General features: G+C 33.8%; 1 protein-coding gene across 2 annotated transcripts; it reads left to right on the forward strand.

The window, feature by feature from the left end:
• The first annotated feature begins 1900 nt into the window (after positions 1-1900).
• Positions 1901-9969, forward strand: LOC136273257 (CD209 antigen-like protein E). Of its 2 annotated transcripts, none has more exons than XM_066077645.1 (4): positions 1901-2224; positions 7901-7980; positions 8313-8400; positions 8768-9969. In XM_066077645.1, exons 1-4 carry the CDS (start codon positions 1921-1923, stop codon positions 9025-9027), a joined length of 732 nt encoding a protein of 243 aa, XP_065933717.1. In that variant the 5' UTR covers positions 1901-1920; the 3' UTR covers positions 9028-9969. The 2 variants fall into 2 exon arrangements, with proteins under 2 accessions (XP_065933717.1, XP_065933720.1); XM_066077648.1 differs by lacking the exon at positions 1901-2224 and adding an exon at positions 6187-6496.
• The last annotated feature ends 6078 nt before the right edge of the window (positions 9970-16047 follow it).

Raw genomic sequence — 16047 nt, forward strand, 5'->3', positions numbered from 1 at the left:
TGTAACATTGAAAATGATTTATGACCTATTTCTACTCTTTAAATTGTGTAATTATCTTAAAGGTGAAGAAAGTCAGGTATGGATGATATTTCATAAAACTTGTGTCATGTAAACAAGGCTCGTGCCCTGTTTTTGTTTACATAGGTTCAATATACCCTCAAAAACAGTTCCTAACGTTTAACATATTCATTTTAGGTCTAGAATTGGAATTTTCACTTCAACATTCAAAATGTAAACAAAAGTTTTGTTTACATGGCAAAGACTTGTAAGCTTTGTAACTCGCCTGTAACTCAACAAATAACACTCAAATTTTGGTTGCCTATTAAGAATGCCCCCACTGAAGCATTTTAAACATTAAAATCGGAAAAATAATTTTTGACCAAAATTGTGACCATGCCCCTTTAAATGAAACGTTCAAACTAACATACATGTAATCTTGCTGACTCCCTCAATGATATACTTTAAATGTATAATGTAGTACAGAATTCAATTGGACAGAAAATGGCGGTCACCTATATTTTTGTGGGGGCAAATTTCACGTGGTCGGATGGTGAGATAAATATAAATATGTTGAGCAATTATGGAGATTTGGGACCTTAAGATATCTAAGGATAAGCGTTTTGGAAATTAAAAGGAGGAATGGCAGAGCTTAAGCATTGGGATTCTTTTCTAAAGTGATTTAAACTCTTTTTTTTCATACACAAAGTTAGAATCATTGATTTAAAAAAAATGATTTTTGTGATATAACCAAAATTAAAATGATAAAATATTTTATATGTGCCTACATCGTGTGTTCACATTAGGTTTTTTCATACCTTTGAAATGAAAAATCCCGAGTTTTCCAAAGAGGTAGATTATATTTTATTTACTAGTATTCCCCGAGTAACACGACGATTTGTTCACCCTGTCATAATGAGGTATCATAACGATGATTCATGGATATTGACATAATGACATTGTCCTTAATAAGGAATCATTCCTTGAGTATTATGAGGTGATAATTTCGGTCGGGGTGTGATCAAATCCAATAAAGCCCGAAGGGCTTTATGATAGATTTGATCACACCCCGACCGAAATGATCATCTCATAATATTCAAAGAATGATTCCTTATTACTTATATTTATATACTTTTAAGCCTTCGTACGATTATATATTTAAATACTAATAAGCAAACCCCGCTGGCGCCTCTATTTGGCGTCATTTGTATTATGGGTTATATAGTACAAAATCGATACGTAGTGTTACATGTATCACAGGCAAAGACACTGGAAAATGTAAATATAGTGATTTAAACTCTCTTTTTTCCTACACAAAGTTAGAATCATTGGTAAAAAAAAATGATTTTTGTGATACAACCAAAATTAATATGATAAAATATTTTTATATGTGCCTACATCGTGTGTTTACATTGGGTTTTTTCATACCTTTGAAATGAAAAATCCCGAGTTTTCCAAAGAGGTAGAACATATTTTTTTTTACTAGTATTCCCCGATAACGCGACGCTTTGTTCACCCTGTCATAATGAGGTATCATAACGATGATTTATGGATATTGACATAATCACATTGTCTTTAATATGCATACAACTAATCAACAGATTTAACGCCACGTGAATGATGAAAACACCGATTTCAAACTCAGACAATTATCAGATTTGGAGGATAAAAGCAACTCTGAAGTTGTCATTTACAAAAACACGAGAAGCGTAATTATAAACCAGTCAACATTTTTTTTATCTAAATTAAGTGTAATTAACATTAATAATTCTTTTAGATGTAAAGAAGTCATTCAGAAGCTGAAAAGAATAGAAGATTTTTGTCGCATTGATTATTTTTATAACTGTCCGTAATATTTAGGTTTGTTCCTTATTTTATAAACATTCTAAGTATTAGAAGCAAACCTAACACTTGGTCAAGAAAATGTTGCAAACAACACCTTGTTTTCTCGTTGCTTTGTTGTTTGCGGTCAATGGTCAGAAACAGAGACAAGTTCTGTATTCTAGACTGGTGGACGAGGTGACTGACTACTCCTTAGCTGTGGTCTATGGGAAAGGGGTGCGTTTTTCCAAGTGTGCAGAAATTTGCTGTGAGGACGACTTTTGCTCTGAGTTTCTTTACAGCGAAACAAGTGGACAATGTATTGGACTTCATTATGCTAACAAGGGAAGCTACTCGTATCAGAATAAAGTCCCGGCAACTTCCAAAATGCTTCGTTTTAAAAGAGGTATATTGTAATTTAATAATGTGTCGAAGTTGCATTTCAAATACTTTTTCTGATGTCTTCAAAAAAGGTCCCGGCTTTAAAAAAAACAAAACTTCAGAAGTTGACACACAAGTAACTATCGGTCGCTTGAACGAACAGAGACAGTTTACGTGACCTATATTCTGATAAAATGTCGCGGCAAAAAGAATTGAAATCCTGTCGTTAAGTCAACTGTATCGAGCAATCTGTCATCATAAAATATTGAGTAAATGGACCACTGCCATAGACACATATCATAATATCCACCCCAATTACGAATGAATATTTTAAAGATTTATATTGTTATACCCCCATCCCCTCTTCCCCGCCCAACATCTGAGGAAAGTAATTTGAAAAATCAAAAACAGTTTTTAAAAAAATAAACAAAAATTTTGTGCGCACAAAATCCTTGTTTATTTTTCATTAAATTATTTTGTTTTGCCATAAAATTCTGCTTCTGATGTGTTTGGCCCCTAGTACGCATCTAATGGTCGGAATATTATCTTTATATGATTAAGTTTCAGTTCTTAGCTATATGTAACATATACCAAATAATTAAACTTTCTCAAAAACTGTTATAAAAAAACCCTTTGTTGCATAGAGTGGTACTTCTCTCTCTCTCTCTCTCTCTCTCTCTCTCTCTCTCTCTTTCTCTCTCTCTCTCTGCAATTTTAAACATAGGGGGGGGGGTATAGCAGCCACTGTAGACAAATTATTCATTAAATCTAATATAGCTCACCATTTTAGGGGAATGATCTCTTAAATAGCCTACTTAAGATGTGAATTTTCTCCCCTAGTTTAAAAATCATGCCTTGATCTTGTGATTGATTTTATGGAATCTGGAAAGGGTCATGAAGTTCACGATCGCATCAATGCATCATCGACGTTTGGGTCGATAGTGCAATGACGCGATAATGCAATTATAACGATGAAGCGGTGGTGCAATAGCGGGATGACGATGATGAGATGACGCATTGCGATGGCGATAGTGCGATGGTACGACGAAGCGATAGCGATGACGCTATGGTACGACGAAGCGATAGCGATATTGCGATGGTGCAATAGCGTTGTCGCAATGGTGCGGTAGCGAAGACGCGATGCTGTATCGGGTCATTATTAGGTTTTTCTCACGCTACCGTCATCATCTTATTTCACAACGCGCTATCGACTGTATTCCACATGCACCATTGAAAAAAAGAAATGGCGTCATGCATTGAATAATTGAGCGGATTATATATAACAAATCTACTTTACTCGGTTGATAAACTTGACTCTCTAATATTAATGATGTATTACAAATTAACCATAGCCTTTTGGCCAGACATAAAAATACATTTAGAATATTTGAATGATAGATAAATACATAAAGACAACAAAAGAACAACAAAAACTCACATATCAAGGCATGGTTTTCAAACAGGGATGGCGATAATTTCACATGTTAATATGTTCAAGCGAAGAAAGACCTTTTTTCCCGTTATTATTATTTTTTTTTTGGGGGGGGGGGGCTGCTATTAAGCCATTTTTCCGAGGAGGGAAGGGGTTAGCTAGGGGAAAAGAAAGCACCATGTGCATATTTCACAATTCTCGCGAACTCTGTGTTGAACGCCCAAACAGTTCTCTGGATCTGCCACGTTTTGATTCACCCAGAAAATAAATTATGTTTGAAAACACATACTTTTAGTTGGAGTCACAAACTTGACAGACTTGACAATGCTTGTGACGTGATAGATCCAAAACCTAGAAAACGATAAATGAAATGTTTATCTGCTAATCTATAAGAAACTTTTTTTTCGTGCGTAAAGTTGTTCATCTCTTGTAGTAAATGTGTAGTGCGGATACAAAATCTAGAAAACGATTGATTCTAGGTAGAGCATTATGCTCATAACGTTTAAAAATAAGCATCCGAATTCAGACAGATTCAATATTGTTTAACTTCAAGGCAACTGATTGACTTAGATTGAAACATTAAAAAAATGACACCCTTCCAAGCAGTAAGAACTGTGAACATATATCGATAAACAAAATATTTACCCGAAAATGGTGTTTGTTTATATGGCCTTGAAAATTTACCTAGGCCAATGCAGCATTTACTATAATTATGCAAATTATTACATGCACCAAAGTATCCTATTGGAAATCTCTGACGATAGATTTTCAAAAACACGCCAAGACCGATTACGGCGTATGAGCCCAAATAAAAGTCACCCTGCGTTTTCAATGGATTTATTTTTGTAAGATTAAAGGGACATGGTCACGATTTTGGTCAAATTCTATTTTTCTGTTTTAATTATTTACAATGCTTTAGGAATGCATTTCTAATGATCAAATTAAATTTGAGAGTCAGTCTAAATTTTTTTTAGCAAGATACAGGGCTCACAAATCTGTGTCATGTAAACAAGGCTCGTGTCCTATTTTTGTTTACATAGGTTCAATATACAAAAAAATGTTTTTTCAAGGCGATTTTTCTATCTTCTTATTCATTTTAGGCATAGATAAACAGTTCCTAACGTTTAACATATTCATTTTAGGACTAGAATTGTACTTTTCACTTCAAAATTCAAAATGTAAACACAAACTTTTTTCACATGGCAAGTTTTGTAAGCTTTGTAACTCGTCTGTAACCCAACAAATGACACTCAAATTTTGGTTGCCTATTAAGAATGCCCCCACTGAAGCATTTTAAACATTAGAATCGGAAATATAATTTTTGACCAAAATCGTGACCATGCCCCTTTAAATGAAGCGTTCAAACTAACATAATCTTGCTGACTCCCTCAGTGATATACTTTAAATGTATAATGTAGTACAGAATTCAACTGGACAGAAAATGGCGGTCACCTATATTTTTGTGGTTGCAAAATTCACGTGGACGGATGGTGAGATAAATATAAATATGTTGAGCAATTATGGAAATTTGTGACCTTCAGATATCTAAGGATAAGCGTTCTGGAAATTAAAAGGAGTAATGACAGAGCTTAAGCATTAGGACTCTTTTCTAAATGAGTAATAAGGAATCATTCTTTGAGTATTATGAGTTGATAATTTCGGTCGGGGTGTGATCAAATCCAATAAAGCCCGAAGGGCTTTATGATAGATTTGATCACACCCCGACCGAAATTATCATCTCATAATATTCAAAGAATGATTCCTTATTACTTATATTTATATAATTTTAAGCTATCGTACGATTATATATTTGAATATTAATAAGCAAACCCCGCTGGCGCCTCGATTTGGCGTCATTTGTATTATGGGTTATAAAGTACAAAATCGATACGTAGTGTTATCACAGGCAAAGACACTGGAAAATGTAAATTTGGTGATTTAAACTCCTTTTTTTCTTTACACAAAGTTAGAATCATTGGTAAAAAAATGATATTTGTGATATAACCAAAAATAAAATGATAAAATATTTTATATGTGCCTACATCGTGTGTTCACATTGGGTTTTTTCATACCTTTGAAATGAAAAATCCCGAGTTTTCCAAAGAGGTAGATTATATTTTTTTACTAGTATTCCCCGAGAAACACGAGGCTTTGTTCACCCTGTCATAATGAGGTATCATAACGATGATTTATGGATATTGACATTGTCTTTAATATACATACAACTCATCAACAGATTTAACGCCACGTGAATAATGAAAACACCGATTTCTCACTCAGACAATTATCAGATTTGGGGGATAAAAGCAATTCTGAAGTTGTCATTTACAAAAACACGAGAAGCGTAATTATAAACCAGTCAACATATTTTCTTATCTTAATTAAGTGTAATTAAGATTCATAATCCTTTTAGATGTATAGAAATTATTCAGAAGCTGTAAAGAATAGAAGATTTTCGTCGCATTGATTATTTTTATAACTGTCCGTAATATTTAGGTTTTTTTTCCTTATTTTAAAAACATTCTAAGTATTAGAAGCAAACCTAACACTTGGTCAAGAAAATGTTGCAAACAACATCCTGTTTTCTTGTTGCTTTGTTGTTTGCGGTCAATGGTCAGAAACAGAGACAAGTTCTGTATTCTCGACTGTTGAACGAAGTTACGGACTATTCTTTAGCTGTGTTATTTGGAATAAAGGTGCGTTTTTCCAAGTGTGCAGAAATTTGCTGTGAGGACGACTTTTGCGCTGAGTTTCTTTACAGCGAAACAAGTGGACAATGTATTGGACTTCATTATGCTAACAAGGAAAGCTACTCGTATCAGGATATAGTCCCTGCAACTCCCAAAATGCTTCGTTTTAAAAGAGGTATATTGTAATTTAATAATGTGTCGAAGATGCATTTCAAATTTTAATGCATGTAATAAGTATAATTTGTGAAGGTTAAAATGTAGTATGTGTTTATATTCTAGCTTTAACGGAAACTAGGCATTGTTCACGAATTAAGACAGATCTCAGATTTACTGCTTGTGAGAAAACCTACTCTGAAAATTTGTCCGAGTAATCTATATATTTCAGAGTTTTATTTCTAAAAAATGGACGGGATTTGATTACTAAACCATATGGTTGTTGTGACAAAGAAAGCTTATCAAAAAGCAACCTAGAGAATCAGAAAAAATATCACTTTTGCCCTTTTTTCAATTCGTTTCAATATTTGAACGATAAGCAGAATTTATCGACCGACATCTATGACTTAAGAAAGAATAAGATTTTTTAGATTTAATTTGTAAAATTTTAAGTTTTGCATAACCTTTTTTTTTTCTTTTATAAATTTATCAATAAGTTTTACAAACAGTAACCGTTTAATTGTGCATACAATAAAATAATTACATGGATATCAAGTTATATTCATATGAATACATATATAAATATTCTGGGTTCATCTTTATTCATTTTTATTTCCATGTTAAAGTGTTCCTAAACTATGAAAAAGTCAAAAATATTCGATGTATTGAATAAAAAGAAATGTTTTTTCTTTACCAATAATCGATGAATACGAACTGCTATCATTCAGAAAACTTTATTTATTATTTACAACCTTAAACCACACCACTAACTTGTTAACACCATAATTACCTTTCAAAAAAATTTTAAACGAATCTAAATCAATAATCTCTGCTTCGAGTTCATCAACTCAAAATGAATTTTTACGACCCCATCGATGTTTCTAATCGTTTTTTTGTCATAATTTAGTTTTGTTATGTACTTTGGTAAATCCATACATTGGGTGGGAGCAATATTTGTTATTTATGTGACAATAAAGCTCTCAATACGATATGTTGTTACATATCGCACTGAAGTGAACATTTACTTTCGTCGATCAACTCAACAACAAAATCCACAACAATTTGATTTAATTAGAATAGACGATGCTAAAGCAAAATATATACTTATTAAAATTGAATCATAAGAAGTTCCACTATTACTACCATTTATACCCTCATTCATTAGAAAATTTCAAATTGAACATAAAAGCAATTTCTGTCGCATAAGTTCATCAAGATACTTTAATATGTTAGGTTTTATTTAATTCATTTTTTTTAATTATGATGGTGTCTAGTTTACATTTAAATGATCACAATATCTTGCAATCGAAATTTAACATGCGCATTAATTTGTTCATTTTTCGGGCGAAAAGAATTGAAATCAGGATGGCGGGTTTTGGTGCAATCTTAGATACCAAAGAATAGTTTATATTATTATGTATTACAGAATTCATTTGGACAGGATATGCCGGTCACCTATATTTCTATGGTGGGAAAGACGCAAAAGTCGGGTGGACGAACGCAAAGGTGAAGCATAGATATTTTGAGCAATTAGGAAGGATCTGTTACCTTCAGATATCTAATGTTAACATAAGGTTTGGAAAATTAAAACGACTGTTGGTAGATCTTTAGCATTAGGTTTCCTTGTATATCTTTGTCAGTCAGTTGCATTTCAGCTGGTAGCGGTTCATCCATGAAATATACACAGAATTGCTTTTTATGCAGTTCTTATATTTCCTACATAATGAGAATTATAACTCAATTGTGACTGAGATTATGGTATAACTTTGTCTCTTTTAACTATCAATTTGTAAAACGCCTATCTGTCAAATGTAATTTTTTTTCTTTATCAAAAATAGCTGGTATGTCAGAAAATGGGTGCATACTTGGTGGAAATTGAAACAATCGAGGAATCTAATTGGCTGGCGGCTGAATTCCTGATGAAAGGTTTCTTAACTTTAAACACAAAGCGCACGAACAACAATTATCAAAAATATCTCTGACATTGATAACATTCTGCAGATGTTGAAAGCAATACAAATAAAATATCTGTTGGTTTTCACTTTTATATAAGAATAAAAGAGTCTTGGTGGTCTACAATGTACCAATCAGGCGAACATTATTTTTCCATTTAAACTTAGTATTGACGTAATAAATATATCAAAGCTTTGCATTTAATATTCCCTTAAATTCTTAAATAATGCTTTTCTTCTTCATAACGCAATCAATGTAGTCTATAAATAGCCATGACCTTTCACCCCTCGTATAACACTGATGGTGAAATATATAAAGTAAATCCATCCTCTATTTTCAGACTTGACTCGTGAGAGTTACTATCGTTGCTCTGCCTGGACGGGATTGAACGACATGGATACCGAGGGTAGATACGTATGGGACCATTCGAACGCGAGCGTTAGCATCACAAACTGGTATCCAGGTCAACCCAGCCTCGATAGTGATACATTCGCTAGTAGACGTGATTGTATCGACATGCTCAAAACCGGGCAATGGAACGATAGACCGTGTGCTTATCTTACTTCATTCATCTGTGAAAAAAACATGTTAGACCCATAATGCATTCAATTCATGCTCACTTTTTCTTTAGATTTTATTTCACTGTCGACATGCCTTGAACTTTTATGCAAGTCTTTCAGAAGGTGATTGCTTATCTTTTGTTGTACAATGTTGTTTGGTCGTGCATGCATGCCATAGACCCTCGTATATGTATGTGGCGATACCAGTGACCAATATTTCCATACTTCCAATCAATTAAAACTTGGCTGGTTCGACATGCTCAGAACAAGGAAATGTAACGATAGACCGTGCACTCATTTATCTGAGAAAAAAATATATTACCAACAATGATTTTCAAACTCGCTCGCCGTTTTCCTTTACATGCTTGTTGTCATCTTTGGATTGCTGTTTACTTTGAATGAGTTCATCTTAATAATTTCATTTTCATAGTGGGTATGTCAGTGACCATTTCCGTGTGATATTCAATTCATTTTCAATTTTTAAATCATAAATGTCAATTACCTTAAGTTTTCTTGTGTTATTAATACATGTGTATTTTGTCAATTTTCTAAATGATGCTTTTCTTGTCCATGCCATTGTGTAATGTTATAGCTATTGATACTAATGATTTAATAGAAAATAATTTTTCAAAAAGGTATTTTTATTTATCCTTCCCATAATTATACCAAATGAAAAAGTGTATGATTAGCTATTATTGCATCAAAGAAACGGTTTCTCTATAAAGCTAATCCATATTAATCGTTGGCGACATGCATTTTTCGTGTTTGGCTTTATGACTTAAAAAAAACCCGCTACTAATTAGTTTATTGCATCAACACAGAGACTTTTACTAGTATGCAGAACATCAACAAAGGTATTTCATAGACAAATGACGTCATAACGCAATTAAGTGATCATAATTCATTATCTAAACATTCTTACCAGATTACTGTCATATTATTGTTAAAAATATACGATTTTTGCGACATTGTGAGGGAAATATAAAAATAATCATTTTTACGAGGACGTTGTCCTCTACATGAATATATTTTTTTACCGAAAAACGTACGATTATACAAACTACTTCGATTTTTAATAATTTTTTACTTTTCGAAATCAATTACGAATTGATTGTTTCATTTTTTAGAAATGGTCATTTTGCTTTCAATAATTCGAATCAAAGATGATAAAATTTGTTTTTGTATAATGACGAGAATTAAAATGATAAAACAATAATTTATAGAAAATGGCGTCTTTTATTATTATGCATACAATTCACCAACAGATTAAGGTCACGTGATGATAAAATACATCCATTTTATTTCAGGACAAATATCATTTTATGGAAGAAAATGGGTACCTGAATTTGTTATAATGTCATGCTATGCTGACGATACTCAATTTATACTTGTATATGGCAATAACACCTACTAGCAACTGGATATATAAAGCATCTCGTTGAGGGCAACAAAATAAACGTTTCGTCATTTGTAAGAAAAAAAAGGTCACAGAACACCGAGCAGAGTGGACATGTTTTCACTCCTCTCTGTCATTTTGACTTTATTTTCTTGCTTTGATGCAAATTTGTGCTTCCAAAGTTCATCTGGGTGATTGTCTAGGATAATTTACCCCTTGGAAGTTTTTGATTTTGTTCGACTTCGTATATTTCATGTAATTTATTGGAGGATTTTCTAAATCGCACTGAAGAGTGAGTGCATACTCAGTTCTGTTTACCAGTCACCTATTGTGTATATATTGAATCACACCTGTAAATAACTGTATATACCACTCATTTTGACTTCCTTTTCTGACACTGCAAAATGGCACAATTAATTAAGCCTATCTACATAAAGGATAGTGAATTGTACAAAGAAGAGAACGAACGTATTTCTAATGTCGATCTTCTTGAGGCGGTCAGTCATTGTGTTAGTGCTGATGCTATCAAATGCATCCAGCTCGATCGAAATCTTTGGTGAATTTATTTCACTGATAAACAAAGTAGAGATTCTATTTTTTGTGAGGGTTTTGACTTTAAAAACCACCACATCTCTGTATATGACTCGAACCCCTACTCCGCTGGCCTAGAACATCCCAGTGACGAATCGCTCAAAGTTACAATATGCGGGATTCCCCTCTCAGTTGATAACTCCGCCATCCTTGAAATGCTGTCAAAGTTAGGAGCACATCCAAAAAGTGAGCTCATATATGAAAAAATCAGAAACCCTGCAAACAATAAAATGACAAGCGTTTTGAATGGCAATCGTTTTATATGTAACCAGGTATATAATTTGTATATTAAATTACAGCGCTAGCGTGTTTGATTGGTATACGTGTTTAGAGTGTATGATTGTATGAGAGTTTAATATCTGTAACGTGGACAATGACAAGACTGGACAATAGGGTCACATGACTAACTCTGCATGCACCCTTCCCCGCCAAAATCTTATACCGGACTGGCACTCTCCGCCTAGCCCTTGAACGGGTCAGAACTATAGCTGTATAGCAATATACGTAAGCATAAGGATTGTTTGTCCCGGTAAGACTTAATGTAATAAATTAAAGTCATTCTAAATTGTAATATAACTGTTTCATTTCGTTGTCTAATGTGTATGTTTGTCTGTGTCTAATTGTCTTGTCATTTGTGTCTATTCTGTGTTATTTGTTTTATTACGAAATTTCAGGTTTATTATGTATTAATAAATATATACCAACGACCCAAGCTTGGCTTATTTCGACCACTGGCTACAAATGGCGCCCACGTAATTTTCCAACGGACCGGGACAACATCCATTCCATTTTCCTTCAATCCTCGGGGGACGGCTTATCAAGTCCTGCACGAGCGGCAGCTGCATAACAAGGACCGTGGCAGAAGCGGTATCCATAAATACGACACCCTGCATAGACCCAAAGAAGAGGTGATTCTGTGTATGTGTGTAAATTATTATATTATAGATAGTGGAGGAAAAGTGAGAGTTCTCTTTGCGTCAAGTATTTCTGGTGATGGCGGGAACACGCACGGATCTGGAGGCGCGGTAATCTACGTCACTCATTACTTGGTGATTCCATGGCGGGAAGACGCACGGATCTCGAGGCGCGGTAAACCACGTGGCTGATTCCTTCGATACGCGAGGAAATTCGAAAGCGACGAGGCCTCAGGACCGACAGGAGTCAGGTACTTTCATTCTGAAAATCAGTGTTTGTGTCTGTGATTTGTCTATTATATGTTAACTGTCTTGTCTTGATTGTCATTCGTTTGTGTTGTCAAAGTCAATCTGTGTACGACTTAACGTTCTTATTAGCGGGAATTCCCAGGTTTAATTTTAGAACTTCCGGCGGAAACTATCAACAGCTGATCATTTTGTTTGAAGTTTGTTTATTTATCAAATCCTGTTAGTATTAACACAATTTTATTCAGAAATTGTTTAGTTTTTTTGTTAAAGAAAAGGATCCTATTAATCTATCAATCTATTTATTTATTTTAAAGGTTTAAAACTTTTGTTGACATACATAGGCCTGCAGATCAAATTTTTTCTTTTCTAAATTTTTTTTTCATTGTGTTTACCGGGACTTGTTAAACTTTTGATGTGTCTCAATTGAAGTAAACTTAAGTAAAGATAAACATTCATTTGCCCTTTAAACTATTCCCCTTGCATGAACTTCTAACAATCACACAGATTTGAGAATTTTGACAGACATTGAGCAGTTGAGGTTGTACACAAGTGTTATTTTGTTTGAATGTCTGTGTGTGCGTGAATTATTTCATTGAATATTTCTATTATTGACGTGAAACATGCGCTGCGTTTTAATTAAGTGATATTAATTGCTTTGAATTGAACAGTGCTTTAAGATATTTTGAATAAGAGGTACATTTCTGTGACAGGCTCCGGGATCATGAAACTGTCTTAAATTTAAGTTAGAATTTTGTCTTAAATCTAAGATTTAGACTTAGTTAAGATTGCTTACTTAAGTGAAGCACAAAACGATCTAAGAAAAAACTTAGCTAAGATTTGTCTTAGCTAAACTCCATAGTAACTCGCGCGATTTTTCGACAGAATTTGTTTAAAGTGGAACTCTTCTTCGTTTGAAGATTCCTATCGGCTGTATAGTAAACATTATCATATATCACAAAGTTTAAAAAATGATATTTAAAAGATGCTTCACACAAATATTAGCATAGTTTTTTACTGGATAACATATCAGTCATTATACAGACGTGTTTACACACTTTCACTTTAACAAAGGGAAATAACTTCAATAGCAAGTCTACAAAGGGGAAAAACCTAGACTATAAATAGAAAACCCGAGGATGAGGGAGCAACCTTCTTTGCTGATCATTTCTTATTAAAAATCCAACGAGTGTCGCCATTTTGAACTTACTAAGTAACAATCTATAAACTTAAGTCTGCCTAATAGCAGTCTTAAGATTTAAGACAAAATTTCAGACTTAACCCTAAGTCATTTTTTTGTGATCCACTTTAAGAACAATCTTAAAATTTAAGTGCAAATTTATTGACTTAAGTCTGACTTAAGATTTAAGACAGTTTCATGATCCCGGAGCCTGGAACATTGTGGTGAAATTTTGTTGGTTTCACGGTGTATTTGTTGGACAGGTGTTTAGTGTTGTCAGTTGTAAGATGTCAAAAGTGGCTGATCAAATTAAAATGTCATTCGAAAATGCTAAAGATCAGGAAGGTGATCATGAAGGTTCTTTTCATGATGAAGACTACAAATTAAACTTTGCAGGTTATGTAAATCCAAATGCTAAACTTGAATCTGAAATGCAGAAAACAAGTACCCCTGCATCTGGTAAAGAACAAAACCCCTTGAACTTTCCCAATGTTAAGACAACTCTGCCTAAAATGCAATTTCCACCTCCTCCAGTTATCCCTTCTGACATGAGAAAAGGTGAATCAGTGGGTGGGGCTAAGTTTAAGACTTTTAAAGCTATACACGCTATAATTTACGTCAATTTTGAATGACAGTGAAAACACATGTGTTTGTCTACTTATAAAAGTTATCCTTAATCTGCAAATTACAATGATGAATTCCATCTCGTTACAAAGATATAGATTTTTAATTGTTTATTTTCCTGCCAGAAAAATATACCTTTTCATGAATATTGATGAAGGAAGAGCAAACCGACCTCATTGCGCATGTCCGCGGAGAACCAGGTGGTCGTTATTGTTTGCCTAATTAAATATCCAACTTGATTTTTGATATGCTTAACAGTTGTTAATTTGAAATACATACATGTATACTGAGTAAAATACGTTTGTCATTCACGATACCCTTACTTCTGCATTAACACTTATAGGATCTATAAATAGCACATAGGGGAAAAACACAGGTCTACGTCATTTTTTTAAAGGAAGTATTCATATCTACTTACAGGCTTGTATTTTTTTCTTTTGTTTGTACTCGTGTATCAGAAAAATTTATGCTTTACTGAAAATATCCTTTCCTTTGTGAAACTATCACAATTATGAAGATGTTGACCCTTCACCAGTTTTGGTATGATAGACTAAATTTAGCTGTCGATATCACGTGATAGATTGGTATTCACGAGGGGTCATTACTTTCCTGGCAGGAAAATAAATATTTTTTATTGTTTGATATTTGATATATTTGTTACGTGATCGAATTGAGCATTATAATTAACAGCATAAAGGTAACTTTTATTAGTAATCAAACACATACGTTTTCCCCTTTATTCAAAATTGACGCAAATTATAGCGTGTATAGCTTTAATGATTTCCCCCCTCAGAGAGATTACAGTGCTTACAAAGCAAGTCCAGAAGGTAATGTTACTCAGTATTATGAAGTTACTCATGCCCAGATACCTAGAATTCCCCAATTTTCTGGTGATGAGCCCCCACAGAAAGGTGATGTTACTTATAGAGAGTGGAAGTATGAAGTACAATGTCTTATCAATGACCCCGAGATTAAAGAAACCACAATCATTCAGAGCATTAGAAGATCTCTTAGGGGTACAGCTAAAACTATGCTCATTCCTCTTGGTGAAAAAGCTACTGTCATTGAAATTCTTGACAAACTGAATATTTTATTTGGTGAAGTGTCAAATAATGGCATGATAATGCAAGAATTTTTCAATACCTTTCAATTTGAGGGAGAGTGTGCTACATCATTTGGTTGTAGGTTGGAAAGCATGCTCCAAAACGCTATTGATAATGGGTACCTTAGCAAATCGTCAAAGAATGATTTGTTACGCCATAAATTTTGGACGTCGTTGAGTTCTGAACGCTTAAAGTCACAAACGCGTCACAAATATGATACGCTAAAGAACTATGACCATCTTTTACTTGAAATAAGAAAGGTTGAAAAAGAAATGGCCATAAACAAAACCCCTGCAGAAAAAGTAAGTACTGATTTCAAAAATTCCAGACTCCATCAACATGGTATAGCAGTGGAGGATGAAGTTGAGGAGAAAATCAACAAAAGAATTGAGAATTTGCAAACTGAATTAGAAGGTAAAATTGATGACAAATTTAATCAGATTTTGCAAAAGTTAGATGCTTCGAAAACTGATACCAGGCAAAGTTATTCAAGAGGAAGCAGCAACAGAGGCAATGGCAACTCAGGGAGAGGTGAGTATGGTAGGAGAAATTTTCAGAATAACAATTCATATAGAGGGAATCAATACAGAAGGCCATTCAATCCTAGAGGGCGAGGTATGAATAGGTCTAGTGTACAAAACCAGGACCCAAACTACTAGTGGTCTCTACTGATGGCCAAGCAGAGACCAGTAAAGTCAAAAGTAACGGCCAACATATAAAGTGTGACATGATTGGTGAGTCAAATGAGGTTCAAGTAATCTTAAATGGTGAAAGAATGAATGCATTATTAGACAGTGGTTCTATGATAACAACTTTGTCTGAGAAAAAGTACAAAAGTCTTCTAGTCAAACCAGAGTTAAGAGAGTTGTCTGCCCTTGGACTGCAGATATCACTGGCAGATGGGTCGATTCTGCAGTACAAAGGATTTATAGAATGTACCATGAAGCTTCTAGATCTTGAACTTTTTGTTCCTATTGTGATAGTACCTGAAACAGAATTCAATAAG

This window comes from Magallana gigas, chromosome 1 (assembly GCF_963853765.1).
Source record: "Magallana gigas chromosome 1, xbMagGiga1.1, whole genome shotgun sequence".
Lineage (NCBI taxonomy): Eukaryota > Metazoa > Mollusca > Bivalvia > Ostreida > Ostreidae > Magallana > Magallana gigas.

What these genes read in the sequence shown, in the direction of transcription:
- LOC136273257 (XM_066077645.1), top strand. Translation starts at nt 1,921, where the DNA reads ATGTTGCAAACAACACCTTGTTTTCTCGTTGCTTTGTTGTTTGCGGTC. An exon ending in TCGGGTGGACGAACGCAAAG is followed by an intron (nt 7,981 to 8,312) that starts GTGAAGCATAGA and finishes TATCAAAAATAG; the next exon opens with CTGGTATGTCAGAAAATGGG. An exon ending in GGCTGAATTCCTGATGAAAG is followed by an intron (nt 8,401 to 8,767) that starts GTTTCTTAACTT and finishes CTCTATTTTCAG; the next exon opens with ACTTGACTCGTGAGAGTTAC.